General features: G+C 39.0%; 1 protein-coding gene across 2 annotated transcripts in view; it reads left to right on the forward strand.

Annotated features, from left to right (window-relative positions):
* Positions 1-21,249, forward strand: part of myo1d (myosin 1D) — a 118,961-nt gene that overhangs the window by 13,697 nt on the left and 84,015 nt on the right. Inside the window, exons 2-5 of one of the 2 annotated variants that reach the window (XM_036572793.1) lie at positions 12,580-12,788; positions 14,477-14,570; positions 17,379-17,544; positions 20,383-20,436. In XM_036572793.1, the coding sequence (XP_036428686.1) occupies positions 12,580-12,788; positions 14,477-14,570; positions 17,379-17,544; positions 20,383-20,436 (523 nt within the window). Of the gene's footprint in view, positions 1-12,579; positions 12,789-14,476; positions 14,571-16,962; positions 17,288-17,378; positions 17,545-20,382; positions 20,437-21,249 lie in introns of those variants that run through there. The other variant, XM_036572794.1, reaches the window with a different exon arrangement.

Here is a 21,249-nt window from a genome sequence, read left to right on the forward strand (position 1 = left end):
TAATTTGTAAATTGTCCTAAATTATCATTGTTTGCGACCAAGACATTCTGATATGACTACGACTGCTATGCGTACTTTGTAACTGTCTACATGTTTAATCACAAATAGCGATCATTGGGGTCCAAGCATAACGCCCTATTTTGGAGCCAGTAGAACACAAAGGGTAGGCTCTCAAAAGAACGTCTGCCAAAATTCATGCCCATTGACCTTTTGTCCGTGGTATGGTGATAGATTTTTAACACACAAAATACTTAGAAGACTTGTATTTGCATAGATGATGAACTCAATAATCTAAATAACTGCACAGAAATTTCCTCTGTATGGTAGGAGAATGATGCTGTTACAGCGGATTGGTATTGGAACCTGTGATATTTTTCTTTGCTAATGAGTTTCATGTCTGCTTAGTGTGGCCATGCCAGTTTACCAAAATGACAAGTGTAGTGTGCTGTAGTGTGACATGCAGGGACAGATGATTTTCAATCTGAAGGGAACTAACAGAATCGAGGTAGCTGTGGCCAGCTCATGCGAAGTGTTAGGGATAGACCAATATGGGAATTGTATGCTGATATCAATATTCAGTATTTTTCATGTACATGTCTGGTGAGGATACTTAAACATTTATACTATGTAGAAATTGTGACTACATCTACCTGAATTACCATTACAATTAACATCTATTTGAATTAGGTTGCAAATGCAGTAAAATGAATCAAATGCAGGTATGGTACCAGCAATCCAGTGTTACCTAAATATTCTGTTCTTCCATACTACAACAAATAATATTGATTTGCAATATTGGTCAAATCTAAATGTGTCCAACAGTAGTCATTTTTCCAAGCGAATATTTGCAGATACCAATGTGAAAGGAATATTATTATGTGGCACTGTAAAAGATATCAGATGCTCCATTTATGACACAAATACCCCCTCATGTAAACTGAAAGCAAATTTTTTACATTTGTTCACAGATTCATCAGAACCATATTATAAATGTCATAATCATATAACTACATTTCAGTTGTAATATGCCACTATTTGCTTTTCCTTATCTGTGGGCTAAGTTGTAATATTTTAAGCTAAATTGTTAACGAATTGAAGATGCTTCAAACTAAGTTTATATTCTTGCTTCTAGAAGAAAAGTTTAGGTTTTGTGTCTGTTTTATATATACAGTCAAATGAATGTTGATTTTCTAAGTGAAACTAAGTTAACACATCCTCTACAGGGAACAAACTTAAATATGAATTTATGTTTTATGTTTTTCCCCCAATATGTTAAATTCAGCAAATGAACAGTAATTGTGTATTAAAATGTGCAGAAGTGAGTTCTCTGTAGATGTAAAAACATAATTTAACCAGGGGCACCCAACCTTTTGCATACGACTGTATCTTGCTCATTTATTTTAAAAATGATTTAGCAAAAAACAAAAATTCGTTCTCCACTCTGAAGCTCATTGACATCATACAGCAGTGAGAGAATGTCTGTTTAGGTAAAGCGATGATTGACCATTTTGTTGAAATGAAATGTAGGATTAAGCTTTTCTGTTTCTGCTTCTGTCTTCCTTAATTTATCACTCACGATTGTAATCACAGCTGTTTCTAATAATTAACCAGTGATTTCAGAACTCTCAGAGTAATAATGCTGCAAATCATTTACTCCTACCGTGACACACATAAAAGTCTATTTGGATCCAGAACAGAGGCGGGCTCATTATCAGGTCATACCCAGCATGCACTGTGTTAAGCTTTGGGCTCAGGGTGATAGTGAGTGCTTGATGGTAAATAGTGTGCGAGGGATAAATGAGGATCAAGGGAAGATTATCCCCTCATTGCTGCGGTTGTGATAAAGCAGACCATAAAGCTCTATCTAGGGGTCAAGCCCACTGTTTCATTGCCCAACAGTTTAAGATGCCTCCCTGTTGTGCCTGAGAGGAGGTGCTGAACTTTTTAATCAGTGTCCTAACTGGGACAGCAGACTTTCACCCTGTTTTGTCTGTCCTCGGCTTACTTTCTGTAGCATTCTTTCTCTAACGCTCAACCAGTCCCTCCCCCAACCACATGCACACGCGCGCACACACACGCATACATTCCTGCTGTTCTCATTTTTTTTACTGGAGTTTTTACTGATGTCAGAGAATGCTGGTTGCACTCCACCCTTGTTAACGGTGGACAAATAACCACTAGAGACCCACCCAAACAAGACTGCAAAGCAGTAGTTATCTTCAGCCAGGCCTGTAATTCCACTCTAAAAATGGAGTGGCTCTCTCATAGCCTTTGTGTGAGGATTTCTTTCCGCTTGTCCCGGGTGAGCAAGGGTTAAAACTGTAACTGGTACTGTGAATAACTGGAGACTATGTACTCATGAAATCATCCTTTTCTGATCAGATTTTGCATTGTTCCTGTTTTCTTTGTTACAATAGTATAAAAATATAGTAGGGCAGTTATTGTTTCAAATATATAATCTCATTTGATCACATGATGTTTGTCTAGTTAATGAAGATTAATCATGATTATTTGCTCAAATTCAAACCTAAAGTAAGATTTTTTTTTAAAGCTGTGATTTGTGTTATAGCTGAGTGGACAACATATGCTTCATCAGAATGTAAGCTCAAAAAATAAGGACAAAAAATGATTCACCTGTGACTGAAAACGTACCTAACAGTGATTCAATTTGGCATGACTGGACAAGTTTCTCGATGTAGGCGACATAAATGTTCAGCCATCTTACTCGTTGTTCCAGATAGCCCCACAGATTTTTTTAGGAGGATTCAAATCTGGGGATTCTGCGGGCCAGTCCAGATGTGGGAATGGCATGATGAACGTTCAGGAGCAATCAGTCACATTTGCAGCCCTGTGAACGCGAGAATTGTCATTTTGGAAAACAGGGATAGGAATGTTATGTTCCTCAGTAAGATGATGAGCAAAAGGCAAAACCTGGTTGTCCAGCAGCTCAGTGTAGGCACTGTGGTTCAAATTTACTGTCAGCTTAACCAAAGGACCCATTTCCTCATAATTAAAACACCCTCAGAACATCACAGAGCTTCCTTCAGCTTGAACCACACCTTGCACGCAGTCCTCACTGAAGGCTTCCTGAGGTCTACAATGAACTTGACACATAGCATCATTCACACACAGGCAGAAACGAGATTCATCTGACCAGATAACATGTTTCCAGTCGAGAATAGTCCAGTTTTTGTGTGTCTTTGCCCACTATAACCAGGCAACTTTGTGAGCAGAAGTGAGCAAAGGCCTGTTGTTAAAAGCGACAGATGAGGACCAAAACTATGAAACGTACTTTACTTACAGCTGTACGGAAATGCTTTTCTAATGTGCCCACTTGTGTCAACTGCAGCGCTACTCCATCTAAAGTACCTAATGTAGCGTAGCTGGCTAATGCACTTTGTTTAAAATCAGCTAGGTTTTAACAGTTTACCTGTTAAGGTACATTACACACATTTACACTGACAACTACTTAATTCTGAGTAGGTTACTCAGGTCATACACGTCATGTGTTTTTGTTACAAAAGAGTCTCTTGAGAAGCAATGTATTTTTCCACTTCGCTGTTCCTTTGGTCAGCTTGCTGCTTGTTGATTTGTCCATTGGTCTCTGATTTTGAGTGAAGTGGAGGAGCATTTTTTTTCCCCAATGCAAAAATGTCTTAATGACATTAGGCTGCATTTAGACGGTAACATGTGTCATTTTATTGCTCTGCTGTTATTAACCGCAGCTCATGCTGCAGGAACAATATGCGCATCTGCAAAGAAAAAAATGTTGAAACAGGCAGATTTTGCAAACTGTACAGCGCTGCTGAAAGTAAAAAACACAAGGCTGCGCCCCCGCCCCCACCTCGGCTTCTTGGACCACATCTCTGTCATAGTAATTTCAGCATACAAACCTCTGCTCAAGCGTGCCAAGCCTGCTCTGAAACAGCTGATTACCTGGTCTGAGGGGGCCATCTCAGCACTTCAGGACTGTTTTGAGCACACAGACTGGAACGTTTTCAAGGTGGCTACATTTAATGGGTGAATTTGGAGAAAACATACACACTCGCTAACCAGAAGCCATGGGAGACTGCAGAGGTACGTGCACTGCTGAAAGCCTAGAATGCTGCCTTCAAGTCAGACAACAAGGCAGCTCCCAGAACGCGTGTCCTGGGCTATCACAGAGGCCCAGAGAATCCATGGACACTTTCCAGACACAAGACACACGCAGCGTATGTGGCACATCGCTTTCTACAAAGTGACATGGTGATGCCTCGCTCCCAAGCACTGAATGATTTCTATGCGTGGTTTGAAGCACAGAACAACCAGCCAGTGAGGAAGTACTTAGTCTGTCCACAGCAGACATTAGGGCTACTCTTTCCAGAGTTAACCCTCAGAAGGCTGCTGTCCCTGACAGCATACATGGCCTGGTACTCGGGGGATGTGCTGACCAGCTTGCGGATGTCCTACCTGACAGGCAGTTGTCCTGGAGTGCTTCAAAACAACCACCATCATCTTTGTGCCGAAAAATCTACTATCCTGCCTCAGTGGCTACTGATCTTAAAAAAGGGGATACATTTTTTAATGCATGTTATACCTGTTTTTAATGTGTTAACTTTGATAGCCTTAAAATAGAGTAAAAGTAAAGTTGCCTTTGGAAGTATCATTTGAAACTGTGTTATAGAAGAACACCGGCTGAGAACCATGTAGGGACCTTTACTTTGAAGAGTGTGGGGGAAGAAGATAAGGACCTGTTTAGGAGTCTGTTATGGTGACCAGTGCTGTAGCTTTGGTGGAATGTCCTCTGGGACTTTCAAAACTGCTGTGTATCAGCACTTTTTTTTTGAAGGGCACAACAATCTTTCGCCCAAATGGCTCCACCGGTTTAATGTGAATTGGTTCCAGCTTTTACACATATCAGAGCTTATTAAAGTGAAAGGGAGGAGGAGAGTTTATTACATTTTACAAACAAAAGACAAAGTGTCAGTTGATAAAACACTGAGAGTTATTCAGTGTTCAGGTATGCAGTGGTAGAACAAATCTAAATGAATAGGTATCTGTTTATATGAGTGGGAGCTAGTTTGAGGTTGAATGGTGAAGTTGCGGAGTGTAGCACACACAGCTGGGAAGGGGGGTGAGGTGGGCCTGGCACAGCCTGACCCATATCCTTCATCTGCATCCAGAGTGGCCCCTCCCAGGCTCTGCCAGGAAATGCAGCCAGCAGGAGGGCCGAGGCTGCGCCATCCTGAACCAGCATAGTGCTGGACAAAATGGGCAAAAATCTTATCACAGTATTTTTTTTTCGATATTATCAGTACTTTATCCATGTCATAACTGATACTTGCACTTAAATGTGGTATCCGTATCAGAAATAGAGAAAATTGATGCTGTGAAAGCAATTTCTGATGCACATGCACTTGAGTGATGTGTGCAAGAATGCCAGTAAATCTCAGCATTTCAGCTGTGTGGGATTATTTTGGATTTGAGTCAAGCAGCAGGGTGTGAATGTATAAAAGAAGCATTAATGAAAGGCTGTCGCCACTTTGTGAAAAACTGCGCAAGCAAAAAGTCCAACAGTTTGATAGCAAGTAGTTTAGGGATTTTACTGTAAAAACTGACATGCTTCTGTGGTGAATGTAACCAGAAGAGTTCAGGAATACTTCAAAAGACCTTTGGCTGTGAACACATTTTGTTATGGCATCTACAAATGCAAGTTAACACTGCACAATGCAGAAACCATATATCAACAACATCCAGAAATGCCACCGTCTTCTCTGGGCCAAACCTCATTTGAGATGGACTGACACATGTGCTGTGGTTTGATGAGTCATCCTTTCAGATTGTTTTTTGGAAATAATGGCCATCATGTTCTATAAACAAACAAACAATTACATATATACATACATACATACATACATACTTAAATAAATAATTGGAACATCCTGATTGTTACAACTGTGTGGCTTCATAGTAAGAGATTGCAGGTCCTAGATTGGCCTGCCTGCAGTCCAGACCTGTCTCCCATTGAAAACATGCTGTGCATGTTGGCACATGTGGCAAAGCCATGGACTGTTGAGCAGCTGAAGTGTTACCTCAAGCAAGAATGGGAAAACATTCCACTTTCATAACTACAACAATTGATGTTCTCAGTTCCCAAACGATTACTGAACATTGTTAAAACGACTTTTTTGGAACTTGTTGCAACAATCAAATTTATAGTAAGTGTGTATGTATGCAAAAACAATAAAGTTAATTAGTCCTTTTCATCTTTTGTCTTTTCAGTTGAATACAGGTCAACAAGGAGTTTGAAATGATTACTGTTTTTAGTTCATTTACACTTATCTAGCATAGACAAGCTTGTTCTAGAAATGTGGCTGTTGGGCTTTGTTGGTTACACACTCAGGGCAAGGCCATAGGAGTCTACACTTTGTGCCACTGCGGCAGGCAGTTCTCATGCCTGTACGAAAACCACCTAGGTTATGTGGTAGCTTTTAGGACATGCTAAGACCACAGTGTCAGGTTTCAGACTCAGACACAGTGGCTTCCTGTCTCAGGAAAAACCTGTCATATCTCAGCTTTTGTACAATCTGACATCAGATAAAACAGCCTCAAACAAAAAGCATGAGGCTAAGCTGCCAGAGGCATTATGACCTTGGACAGAAAAGTTAGTGTAAGCACTGTTCTCTGCTATTAGATAAATTACAGTTTTGATATACTACAATTGCAAATTAAGTGCACTGTGCTGTTATGTTCATTTATTTGACACAGATTAAGCTTCAACTTACACGCTATCGCATTGTTTTCTTCTCTGTGTGCTTTAGTGTTAGGGACCGTCAACCAATTAATAAAGAAAATGTGGAAAATGTTTTATGGAAAAGCAACTTAGTCTATTCTGCTTTGTTACATCTGATTTTAAGAAACACACTTTTCTTGTTCTGAAGTGTTTTCCTCAAACTCATAGCCTTTAATTTACATTTAGTTAATTTTCCTAACTGTGAAGTTGGTTTATGCTGTTGAAAATTAATAGCTAAACACCTTCTCCCTTATATTGTCCCCTTTCTACTGAGTAAATGGTGAAGCAACACCAGTCTGGTTCAAGAGTTTGCTGCTAATACTGAATTGAGAAACAGAAGAATACATCACATATCATTAATATTAAAACCAATAGATTTGATCCTATTAGCAATAAAATTATCATTTTGTTGACCTGGCCTTCCGCAGTGTTCACCTAGACAATACAGCTGAAAAACTGCCCCCCTCCTCACAGCATCATCAAGAAAACCTTTTCTCCCACCAGACTTCACCCACACTTTGTACTTATTTCGTTCATTCACCAGCAAACAAAATGTCTTTGAAATTCTTAGAAAGTGCATGCACCAGCTGGAAGCTTCTGCCTCTCTGCATTTCAGTGCCATTGGTTATAATTGTTGATACTAAAACACAGAGACAGATGGGTATTTTTGATGATCCTTTCCAAACACACACTGGGATTCATTTTGCAGTATTATACGCACAATTGGTTTTGTTTTGGCCTGCTGCCTTCTTATAACAGGAAGAGGAGATAGGTTTGGAAATGAATCATGACTCTATTTATACATCCAGAGATGGAAAAACTTGGTAAATTCAACAGAAATTACGCCCAATCTCTCAGCATCCTAGCATTTTTTGGCAGGATGCACTGATGGAGCAGATATTATATAAAGACTTGAGTAGTTCTCTCATTGTTATGTACTGCTGATCACTGTAACTACATCATGTTTAGGGTTGATCCAGTATCATAGGGCTACTGCCCTGAGTAAATGTTCTCTGATGCTTGTGTACATTGCGTTTTTATTGGAGGCATTCTGTAAAAGATAATGCATAGAGTAATCATGTCAAATGTCAGTAATCCTGTATAGCTTATAATCCTGTGTAGGCATATTGGCTGAGCCCGTTGCGTGGTTCCTTTAGATTTTTTGACTTGTAGAACACTGTGCCGTGAAATGAAATGGCATAACATGTTAGATAATGATCATAACATTTTATCAAGAGCATGCAGAACATCTTGTTTACAAGCACTTCTAGGGGAAAAATGAAGTGAGGGGTTTGAAGTTGCCCCATCCCAAAGCAATTTAAGGGCAGTTTCCTGAGTGTGAATATAGTTTTAATCTTGAGCTAAATTGCAGTGCCAGTCATGAAGCAATATTGGAAAGTTTAGGCTCAGGCTTAATCTGGGTCTAGAAAACTGGTTCTCATGGTTAAATGGTTCAGTCAAGCAAGTCAGTTGTCTTCCAATATATTGTATTAGATGGTTTGTAACAGTATAGCCTGGTACACATCATCCTGTTGGAGAACTCTTTGTGCATAGCATCAGTGTCAGTTTTATTTGTGAGCATATGGCATAGTATCTAGAGCCCAACTGATATATTGGTTATCTAATTATCTTGACCAACATTGATAACCAGTATCCATATGTGTGAAAATTACTGACTAGCCACAAGACTAGCCACAATCTCCTGATAATAATAAAAAATACAAAAATAAAAATAGTAATTATTGGTGCCACTGGTAACCTAAATATGAGTTATTAAATAGATGCAGTGGTCCTTTAGGCATTACACGTGTTCATTTACATGGAAGTTCACGGAAGTAGAGAAGCTGCTAAATTGGCCACCCGCACCAGCGCAAAGTGTCGTAGACTGTCAGCAATTAGCGCCTCTCTTAGAAAAACCTAGCTCTTAGTGTCTTTCTTAAGAATTCTGTCAGTATTTGTTTTGTTTTGTGTTTACAGCTGGAAAAACATTTTGAGGATCTCCTCCTTTGGGCTATGCCTGACTAAATCCGTAAAGCAAAACAAGTGGAAGCTTGTGAGATTACCATGTTACCATATATGCGCTGCTTTAATTATACAAACTACAATTTCTTGCTTCCACGATCACAACTGTCTTGCAGCACTGCTTGCTGGCGATTCTGAGCTGGAGCACTGATGTTAGCGGTAGGTAGGCTGTGCTGCTGTGTGCCGGTGGCCTGTACTTGTTATACACAGACTTCACATTGATGAGAGAACAATGGAGCGGGCACGCCGCAGCCTCCCACAGTGCATCAGGACACAAAAGAGCTTTTAACTCCTGCTACTCGACTGCCAGCATGTCAGGCATGTCCTGCTACACGGTGTCACCCAGTGTATTGCTGACATGAGAGAAGACGAGTGCTGCACAATATATGATTTGTTAAAGGGCCTATATCATGAAAAATAAAATGTCATAATGTCTATATGTGGAAACTAAGCTGCAATTTAAAGTGTACATTTTTTTATGATCTCATGAAAGACATACGGGTTACATATATCTCCTCAGCCTACAGCAGTTCAGCTCTTCCTATTTAAGCCGAAGTTATAAGGAGAGTTTCAATCTGGCCAGCTTTTTGAATGAGGCAAAATACTGGGCAGCTAATCAGAACAGAAGTTGTTTACATATAGCAGTCTGAAAGATGCCCCTGAAGGCCTTTGTTACCTGGATCAGGTGTGTGCGATTAGGGCGCTGGAGCTAAACTGTGCTTGGGTGGTAGATCTCCAGGACCAGGATTGGGCACCCCTGCTGTAAGGCATATCACAGTTACTCAAATTTAGCAAAATAATTGCAGTATTGCATTTTGCACATATCATGTAGCCCTAACACACACACACACACACACACACACACAGTCAGTCCAACAAAGGCCCTGCTAAGCACGCTTCAGTAAATAAATGTTTAGACAGAGTGCTGGATTAGTGTTGGGACTGCTCAGCACTTAAAGAGCTAAATGGTCATTGTTGCAGCAATCTCTCAGGGGCGCTTCATGAGGCAAACGTGCTTCTTTAAAGGTTTGATAGTATCCTAAATCATTGTTTAACCAACTTAAAGCATCTAAATCATTATTTAAGTTGAACAGTTTGTAGTATGTAAACATTGTTTTTCTTGTACTGTTGACTCACCAGTCCACACAGTTGACGTACAGAAACTAAGCTTCCAGAACAGCATGTTTTAAATAAGTTGTTTTTGTGATGTGACAAGTGTTTCAGCCTGAACTGCTTTTTGAATGAAGCTCAACACAGAACAGGCAGACAGTCTTAAAGCCAAAGCAAAAAAACAGCCTTTATAATCTAAGGGATAAAGAGAGTTTGGAAAATGGTCATGTAACAATGAATTACAGCTGCTTTTGTCATTAAACCACATAATCATCATAAGTGGCGCAATGCTTAAAGCGGTTTCTTTACAATCTGCAAAAATAGAAAATGCAATCATCTCTTAAAGACTTCATATACAGGCAGAAGTAGCACTAGGCCTTGCTCTGACAACACCTAGGCCTTGTTTTGGATAAATGCGTGTAGTGATGCCTCAAAGCCCTACACCTCCTGACAGGGGCAGAGTGGGCTTGGCAGAGGTGCTGGTGGAGAAGAAAGGAGGCTTTATTCTGAGTATGACCCAGGGCTTCTCAGAAGAGGAAGGAAGTGAGGCTTTCAATCTCATGGGGCCTGAGCCCAAAACAGCCTGCTTCTGCTGGCCAGCGTGCTTTCCACCCTCTACTAGCCATGATCCACAGCTGGACTGTAGGCTGGTCTCAGGTTGTGCGATTGTGTTACATGCAATAGCCTTGTACTATCAAGCATACAACATAGCATGTTTCTTCTGGGACAGCATTGTATGTCTCTCAGCTCTGGCCTAAAGGGAGTCTCTGTATTTCAGCATCTGATGGATGAAGTAATGTTGAATGAGTGCTGGGTGACATCTAAACTGATATACTGGAATATAACAAACAACAATATTGATCTGATAGCAGAAAATAAAGATAAGACAAACTTACTTGATTGTGATTCCTGGGTACTTCAGACTGTTTTCAAGAACTAAATAAAAAACAAAGTAAATAGTAAATAGTAAGTTTCCTTTTTGTTTTTTTTGGATGGATGCACCAATATGGGAATTGTGGGCCAATGCCAAGATCCAAAATTTTTCATGTATCTATCTGCTGATTCTAATGCAGATACACAAACATTTCTAAAAATGCAGACATTTGGATGAAGTCTGTCTCGATTAGCATTTATTACATTTAGTGTTTAAGGTTACATTTAAGGTTATATTTATAACATTTAAGGTTATAAATATAGTGAAATTAATAAAAAGCAGAAATGTTAAGGCAGTAAACCAATAACACTGTCCAAAAAAAAAAGAAAAACAGTTTTTATTTTTTTTACTTCATTTGAGCTCAGCAGCAGCCCTTTACTTTATGTGAACATTTCATGATGAAAGATTCAATTGAACAGAAATGCTCTAAAATTGCTTGTAACAAGATCTCTTTACATTAACTTCCATAGAAAGTAAAGAATGTTTTTGCAGGTTACCATTTTAAAGATACTGTTTTTCTTTGGACAGCCACGATATGCTTGAAATACTAGCCAAATCTTAACATTTGTCCAATGCCGGAAGTTTTTTTGAAGCATTTATCTGCTGAAACCAAAATGATTCTGATATGATTATGCATCCTTATTTTTTATCTGCTTATTGTTTACAGGTTTTCTTTGGTGTATGTTGTAAGACATTCTTTTAGTGTAGTGTAGCAGTGCTCAGGAAGCATGGGTTCATTAAAGTCATTAATGCAAACATAAATATCAGTTGATACTGATTAGGGGTGGGAGATTAGACAAGAATGCAATATCGCAATACACAGTATCTCATGATATTTATTCTGGCATCTGATACGTTGGAACAGACAAAAGTGTGGCACATTTAAAATATATATGTGGAACACTTTAAGGATGGGTGGAGGGAGGATGCCGGGGGCAGGTGTGGAGGCGAAAAGCTTTTTTTCAATTATTTATACACAACACAAAAACCACTCGGCTTTTCAGCCCACAGACAAATTAAGACAAGACGCTTGCTGGGACTTTTCAGTCCTTTCTTTCTTTTCTTTAGTTCAGCTCAGCTTAGCTCTCCTTGTTGCTGCTCTCACACCTTCACAGGTCTCCTTCTCTCTCTGGGCTCTGCCACCTACTGAGGGAAGAGATGACTATAAGTAAGCTGGCAGAAACAAGGCACAGGTGAATATCATCAGCTACTTAGCCCGCTGGTTCAGCCCGACCGGCTTCTCCGTCCTGCATTCAACGCTCGGCCATGCCCCCTTCTCCACAATATGTATTTGGGAAATAATGTTATTATGAATTTTATCAATGCCACCCAGTACTGTATTTAACTATATCATGCCATGGGTTAGCATCCTTAATCAGAACAAATCTCTTACTGTGCTCATTGTTTATAGAAAGGTTTTATGGCCTTTGTCATTGACTTGTGGAAAAGAACCAGCTACAGGTTTTGATTCCACTGTAAACAGAAAAGCCTAAACCTGAGCTTAACCTGCTTTGTACCTTTGTGTTTTTAGAGTGGGGAAATGTGAATGCATTAAATGACTCATTCTTTACTTACAGCTTTCAGTAATTACTAAATAAACAACAACCACAGTACAAATACTGTGCAAATATATACCCACACATGAATTATGATCGAACAAGCAAGTTCTCTCTATAACACACTGATAAGATCAGAGCCAGTTATTGACCAGATTGTTTTATTTTCTCCTTTTTAACTTCAGGTTTGAAAAGGGTCGCATCTACAGCTACATTGGAGAGGTGGTGGTGTCCGTGAACCCTTACCGTGCCATGAACATCTACGGGCGGGACACCATTGAGCAGTACAAAGGCCGGGAGCTGTACGAACGCCCGCCGCATCTCTTTGCCATAGCAGACGCTGCATACAAAGCCATGAAAAGAAGGAACAAAGACACCTGCATTGTTATCTCAGGTTGGCTACTCTGCATTTCAGTCTGAGCAGTCTGAATATTTTTGTTTAAGGCTTGTGTCCCTTTTTATGCACTTTGCACTGTGTTCTTACAATATACACAAAGTATTTCGCTATGGAGAGCCTGAGTTTTGGTACAGTGATATTGTCTCAAATCAGATAATAATGTTTTGCACTAAACGGAAATGTCAAATTACTGTGCGGTTCTCATGTCATTGGACACCACTGCAAGAAAATGATATCTTGATAAGCAGAAACATCTTAAATCTGGTGAATATACTTAATATTTCTCATTTTGAGGATTGTTGTATGCTTATTTCTGCATGATTTTACTTGTTTTAAGTAGTTTTATCTAGGGAATTATATTATTATATAGGGAAGATAATTTTATTTGGTTCAAGACAAAATGCAGATATTTGTGCTAATTTCAAAATATAATTTTTAAATAATTATAATAATAATTATAAAGTAATTTGCCAATAGAATAAGAAAATGTCACCTAAAATGACATAAAATAAGCAAAAATGTCTAGAATTGAGGAACTTCCTAAAATAAGAAATTAGATATTGTTGCTATCCAAAAAACCAAGTGTCTCCAAAATGTTAACTTTTACAGGAGAAAGCAAAAACATTCTTAACACTTAACTCTTGATCTTTTAAGTCTTTTTAAGAGCATTTCTATTCTATTGGTAAAGTTTTACACAAAGAAAAGCACATCTGCATGTTCGAATGATGTAGTTGATTTATAAATTGAAAAAACTTTCCTGTGGTTCTAGTACGTCATCCACATACATCACATCCCATCTCATTTAGCAATGTGAACACTCAACTCTGAAAGTGACTAGTACCATAGAAAAGTACTTTAAGACACAGGATAAGAGAAAAGCCTTGGGGTTGCCTTCTATAGTTTGAGAGTCTATTTGCCATGACAGAAATTTACCTTTAAGCTATTTTAACCCAGCGGTCCCCTCACAAGCCTATCATTTTCTTACTCTCCATTCTTTAATTACAGTCTTTGTCTTATTTTTGGTATATTTTCTTACAGCCGCAGTCAGTGCTGGTATGACTGAGTGAATATAATGTGATTAGATCTGTGGTCAGAGGGGAATTGCTCAGTGGTGGCGTAGTGTGTGGTTGAGTAAGGGTGGACCATTCAGGGAATCTACTCACAATCCAGCACAGTACACCAGCAAATAGCGTCGTCACTGGGCTCATTCACTGAGGGTCCTTTGTGTGAGTGGAAGTATTTGTGGTTGAGTCACAGTACTGACTCAGTGGCACTATATTACATATTTATTTTTGTCTGGGAATTTATTCTGAGGTGGGGCACATACCTTGGGGGAAATTGCTGGAGGGGAATGGGAGTTTAAAAGAACAAATGCAATTTTGCCTCTCAAGGGAAACACCAATAATGATCCTGAGTGACCATAAGTTGTGACTGCACTGTGAAAATATTCGGGCCATTTAGTTCCACCTAGTGGTTTAAGGAGGTATAGATGGGTCATTTTGGCTTTAACATTATAATATGAGTTATTCAAACAGCTTACATGTTGACTATTGTGTGCTGAGCAACCGTTTACAATGCACTTAATATATACTTGTTCTATTACACTGATTGTAACCCAGTGTTGTAACCCAGTGTTTAAATGTCAAAACATTACTGTGTGCATTGCTGTTGTTTCTACTCTGCAGGGGAGAGCGGAGCTGGAAAAACAGAAGCCAGTAAATACATTATGCAATATATTGCTGCTATTACCAACCCAAGCCAAAGAGCAGAAGTGGAGAGGTGAGTGTGAAAATACAGTATACTTTTGGCTTTTGGTTAGGGGTGAGAAATCATGCCGTTGAGTTAATGAGAAAAATCATCATCTGACAATGGATTTTATATATATATATATATATATATGTATGTGTGTGTGTGTGTGTGTGTGTGTGTGTGTGTGTGTGTGTATGTGTGTATATATATATATATATATATATATATATATATATATATATATATATATATATATAAAGTTTATGATTGGTTACACTGTAAAACCTTAACAAATATGGATTTTGTAACATGAAACTTAAAAAAAACAGTGCTAGAGCATGTACCCTTTAGAGGTGAGATTAAATTCAGGACGGAAGCCTTATTTCTGGAAGAAGGTGATGACTTCATTTCAATGAACAAGCTTCAACCACCTATTTCCCTTCTCACTTACACAGGAAATATCTGCACCCTTTATGTTTCTTAAAAAAGATTAATTGTCAGCATGCCAGGTTATGTGTGCAGATTACATTGTTACCAGGCTGAAAGCTAAATACTTGATTAATTAAAAAATACAGCTAAGCTTATAATCAGGATATACGATTTTTTCTTACTGTAGCATTTTGGCATTTTACAGTATGCATCATGCTGTTTAGTTTTTCTGTGATTTGATAATTTGGCCGACAAAACAACTGCAGTACTGCCACATAAACAAATACTGTCTAAAACTGTGTATCCTCTACTGTGCTACAGTAAATCCAGTTAAACAGGTCTAATTATGGCAGCACAGCATTGACAATGACATGGTAGTGTATTAGTGTGTGAGACAGAGCAGTGTTACTGGTGTTTTACTCAGCGCTGCTGCTAGGTTGACAGTGTACCGGTACCCAAAATAATCTAGTCAAGAGCAGCTCTGTGGTAAAAAAAACAGACCACTGATGAAGGGCTAGAGGTTGACTAACACAAATTGTGAATCAGCAGATGTCTACAGTCTCTAACTGTTAACCAGCAAGGTGAAGCTACAAGGTAGTTTCTAAAAATGTGTACATTTATTTAAACCCAAAGCATAATTAATTAATTGTTAAGCTAAATATATAAAAAAAAATCATAATTTATAGGGTATTTCTATTTGAACTTGGTTATCCCAGACCCTAACCCCTAAATTTGAACTTGTGAAAATAATACTTACTTTTTTTTAGCTTTTTTTTAATGATGTATTTGTAAAAAGAACCTGAAAGAAAACAGGAAGTGACTCCGCATCTCTGTCCCTCAAAGGCAAATGCTGAGCAGTTAGATTCCGTTTTGAAGTAAATGTGTCCCAAAGTTTGAAAATCAGTGTCTAACGCGACCAGCAATATTTTTGTGTTAAAATGCCCTTTGTGTTTGTGTTAAGATGTCATATTCCTTTGACCACTGAAATGTAAAAGTTTAACTTGAAAGTAAAATCTGCTATGTAAGCTAAGAATGCTCTCTAGCCTCCCCTCTGTGTTTCAGCTTGGGTAAAGCATAAATTAAAACCAAAATTATCTCCAGTGTCTGTATGCCTGTGGAGATTTTAGTGGGCTTTGAATAACATACCTGTCTTATGCTACTCATTATAGCATCTTTTCAGCCAGTTGAATGCAGTGTATTGATATGCAGTAATGTTGCTTATATTTATATTCACAGCTTGCAACATTAGGAGTCAGTAAAAGTTGCAATTATGTATCTATAACACAACGAGTATGGTTATGAAAACTTTGATGCCTTTAAATGTTGTGACAAGTGCTGCTAAGAGAAATGAGGCGAGGCAAGGCAAGGGCCCATGCATGAAGTTTTCAGGGAGCTCAAAATTCCTACTAGTGCTCCTAATAAGCACGATTCAGTTTGTCATAGAGCTGTATGAGAGCAGAACGAGTCTCTGGGTACAAACAGTAGAAGTGAGCAAAGTTACTCATCATTCAGAAGTGAATAATACATTAGAGTTGGCCTCAAAGGAAATGACAGTAATGGAAGTGAAATGTAGGACGGAGTGAAAATAGCACTGGACTGGAAGAGTTGAAAATATACCACGTCGTATTTAGTCAGCTCAGCTGAATAAATGACAAACCACTGCACTAAGCACTTGCTTTACTCAAATGTATAATTTGAGAAATACATGTTTCTGTACAGTACAGGAATAGGCACACAATGTGAACATACTTGCACATGTTCTGTCACTTCTGTTAGCAGTAAAATATGCAGGATGCCAGCCTTCAGTGTTTGACAATTATCACAAATAAGGGATTCAGTAATACCGACTCGGCAAACAGTTCCCGTTTATGGCTCAGTTTATTGATATATTGTTATCACCCTCGTTATCTGAAGGTCAGTGCTGTGTAAAAACAGTCCATAGTTCAGTAGAGCTTTCAGCAAATATGGGTCATAACATGAGTGTTAGTATCACTCATTGGAGTCTGTACAGTCAGTGAGCACTCAGTCCTTAGGGTAGATTTTTGTTGGAAATTTTCTGTAGAAATATGAGGGTGGTGTCTGTGTATACATCACGGTGGTAATCCAGATGCAGTCTGGGTGCTGAACAAACTGCGGTTTGACCCATACAGCTCTCACTGTACTCATTGCTGCTGTGGACCAGGGCTTGGAGCAGTATGTGACCAGGCTGGTGATATTTTGGGCCCATGTGACCATGGACATGTGCATAGTCGGTCATGGTGGCTAAGACTGGGATGGATTTCAGTAGCCAACAATCAGACCTTTTAGTGCATACTAAAGTAAGCATACAGAGTTCAAATGAATGGTGAACTAATCCACAAGAAACTAATGAAGGCTTTGGAAATATAAAGATTATTTCTGTTTTCACAGGGTAAAAAACATGCTGCTGAAATCCAACTGTGTCCTGGAGGCTTTTGGAAATGCCAAGACCAACCGCAATGATAACTCGAGTCGCTTTGGAAAATACATGGATATCAACTTCGACTTTAAGGGGGACCCCATTGGTGGCCATATCAATAACTACTTGCTGGAGAAGGTAGGTAGCATTGAACATGCTAGAGAAGAGCAAACATTCACTTTAGCAGGGCTGGCCTGAAACATAAAACAGTATTTGAAGCATTATGTAGCTGTTTATCTGACTGAACATATACAATTCCTTTTTAATTGTGTTAAGTGTTTCATTCACAACAGACTAGACGCACATCTTATGTCCATCAAATCAAGCCTATTTGTTTTTACTGGCAAGGCAAGGCAAGTTTATTTGTATAACACCTTTCATACACAGTGGCAATTAAAAGTGCTTCACTCAAACACAGTAAAATTTCTTTCATGCAGTTATTTACTGACTCTAGGCAAAGGCTAGAGTCAGTAAATAACTGTAAAGGCTGTAGTCATCAGGCGAGAGAACTGAGTCAGTCAGATTTTTTTTAAGGATTTGGCCCAATAGTAGCATTTAAAAGATTGAAGAGTAAGGGCCCAAGAATAGATCCTTGTGGGACACCACGGGTCAACGTTTCCTGTTTAGATTCATGGTTGTTGATGGCAGTAAAGTAGCTCCTATCTTCCAAGTATGATCGGAACCAGCTAAGAACTGTTCCGGAAAGCCCCACCCAGTTTTCCAGTCTGCCTAAAAGGATAGTATCATCGACAGGATCGAATGCAGTGCTAAGATCAAAATGCACTAGCACAGGTATTTTACCAGCATCTGCATTTGCATGAGTGTCATTTGCTGCGTTGTGACAAGAAGTAAAAATGTATAAAGCTGAGTGAGGACAACTTTCTCAATAAATTGTCCTATGAAGGGAAGATTAAAAATAGGTCTATAATTATTAAGGACAGAGATATCTACATTGCTCTTTTTTTAAGAGAGGACAGCAGTTACAGCAGTTTTCAGCAGCCCAGGGAAGATGCCTGAAATGAGTGACCCGCTCACTTGGCGTGATCCTCTGCTTGGCGGCTAAGGACTTATTTTAAAAAGCGAGTGGGCAAAACATCAAGAACACGTGGGTTATTTTAGATGATGAACTGTTTCCTTGAGGGTTTTCAGGTCAATAGCAGTGAATTTGGACATGTTATATAGCTTGTTATTTTGAGGCACTACATGCTGACTAGCTCTGTTTATAGAAGTAGAAGTGATAAGACCCTGTCTGACCTTTAGGATTTTATTGCTAAAGAAAGGTGCATTTCATCAAGGCATGGACATTATTTATGTTCTTCTTAATAATGTCAGAGAATAAAACTGCCTGGCTTACACACTTACACAAGTTGTAGTTCTTCAGTTTCTCCTTATAGATGAAGTTCAGTGTGATTCCATTTAGCTGCACTGTTGCTGTTGTCTAACAAGGTTTCAGTCAAAAACATGAAGTTTAGGTCATGTGAATAAGATCATTAACTATAAAGGATTTGTTTGCAAGTGACCTAGTATTTAGAAGAACTTGGGCTTCAAATCAGATTTGTGCTGAAGTGCAACAGCTGTCAGAATAGGTTGATGTATAGAGTGCCTTAAATGAGTTTTGTTCATTCTGTTTCCAATCAGAGTAGGAATATGGTAATCTACAGGCACCATTGGTCCCAGCTTGTTTTGCCATCTTTCTTAAATATTATCACAACTGCAGCGGAAACCCTGGAGATATCAAACTTTGACATTATCAGCTTTGTTGACAGAACATGCAGTACTGTGTGCTTCCTGAAGAGATGACAGATGTGGATGTCGCTGTGGTAGTGGCTGAAGTGCTCTGTCAAATGGAGAGCATGGCCGTGGTGGTCGAGCTGAGGGCAGTGTTTAGGAGGTGGAGGTGGCTGGCGTTTCTTGGGTGAAACCTCTGGGCTCAATGCCGTCGACTGGGAAAGCAACTCAGTTCCTGCGTACACCCGTTCTTCCGGTATCTCTGAAAATCCCAGTCGAGAACATAGTCAGTGGTCCTGTCGTGGGACTGACACTGCATGTCCTTGGAGGCTGATGATAGTGGATGCAGAATGAGGGCTGACTCTGTATCAGCTGCTGGGTACGATCCAGCCAGTCCTCAGGTGCCATCACAGTGTTGGATTTTGGCGGATAACCATGGGGAACGGATGGGTAGCGAAGAGACAAAAGATGGTGATCTGTTAGCACTCGCACACCATGCTTGCGCTTGAGTGAAGCACAAACTCTGTCGAGATCCAATCAAATCACACAATCACACTTTCTGTAGTGTTCTGTAGTAACTTTACAGGAGAAGGAAAAATGTTCCTAACTTTCACTGCCAGTAGGGGTGGGCGATGTGGCAAAAATATTATATCATGATATTTCAAGGCTATAATGATTTTTATTCAGTGTTTTATAAACTGCACTGCAGTAAATCCAATTTAATAGGCCTAACTATGCTCACTTTGTATGGCACAGAGTTTTTTTTTACATACTGACGATATCCAAGATATGCTCAGAAAAATGTGTTGTAACACATTGATAAGGATAAATGATCATGACAAAATATTGTCATATTGCTCACTTTTAACTGCAAGTTAATGCAACAAGACTTTTTCCCAAGGAATTATGGGGTATTTCCACTGGTCTATTCATTATGAAAACTGAACATGTTGTAAAGGGCTGCTGGCAGTAAAAAAATGAAGATACAAGGTTTGTTTCCAACAGCAAAGATATATCTGTTCTATCTAAAGACATTTGTTGATTAAATCTATTTTAGGCTAACATTTTTGTGGCCTAAAAAGGGAAAGCTTGCATAATTAACGAATATTTGAGCATTCAAATTGTTTGGGCCAGCTCTACACTCTGAAATGTGTGGTTGTTTTTGCCATCTGTATTTTTAAACCGTAAACAAACTTAATCTGTCCTATTTGTATTTAACTTCTCTTAAATGTTCTACTTGCTCTTCAGTCTAGAGTGATCTTCCAGCAGGAAGGAGAGAGAAGTTTTCATTCGTTCTACCAGGTGGGTAAATAACAGCAGAAGCAGGGTAGAATCAAGTCTGTTGTTGAGGTTCATTATGTCTAAAGCCTGGTATGACTCATATCAGCCAGATGCTTGCAGACCAGTGTTTATGACTGCAGAGCCACAGCCATCTACTAAAAATAAAAGATTACTCACTGTTATGCTACTGGAAATAGCAGTGCTTCACTAATTCTCTGGAAGGGGATTCTTAGCTTGTCTGCTCTTCATTATGTGATATGAGTCTGTTATGCTAATCCAGCATCACAGCAGTTCACTATGGTCTCTTGCCTTACGCTGATGTTAGGGGATTTTCACATATGAAATTAATTTGGAGTTTTTGCAAAGCAGCACATGACACATTCAGCTGTTTTCATGTTTTCATGACCCAATACTTGGATCCTGGACTCGGATCAAATCTCACAGCATCTATGAGGCTTCATTTGCACTTAACTTTCTAGAGTGGACCAAGGCACCAAAATTCCAGTAAAAGTAGTAGTTATATATAACATTTTTCATTGAGAGGTATGGAAAATCAGGGCTCGTTTTCCCTAAAAGCATCATTAAAAGATCATTTTAGCTGGTAGAGAGAGTGTTCACCACTTTACCATTTCAGAATTGTCTTTGTGCTAAGTTGCTTTTGGGAGACCAACCTCTGAGTAATTTAATTTTAAGAGGTTCAGTGTAGAGAATCTTTTTGTTTTGTATTTTTTAAATGGAGGTAATAGAGACCAGGGCTTGTGGTGTCTACAACATATATATTTTATTTCCGATCTATTTGAATTGACTTGTGAAACTAATTTTTATAGGTAATGT

This window comes from Colossoma macropomum, unplaced genomic scaffold, assembly GCF_904425465.1.
Source record: "Colossoma macropomum unplaced genomic scaffold, Colossoma_macropomum, whole genome shotgun sequence".
NCBI lineage: Eukaryota > Metazoa > Chordata > Actinopteri > Characiformes > Serrasalmidae > Colossoma > Colossoma macropomum.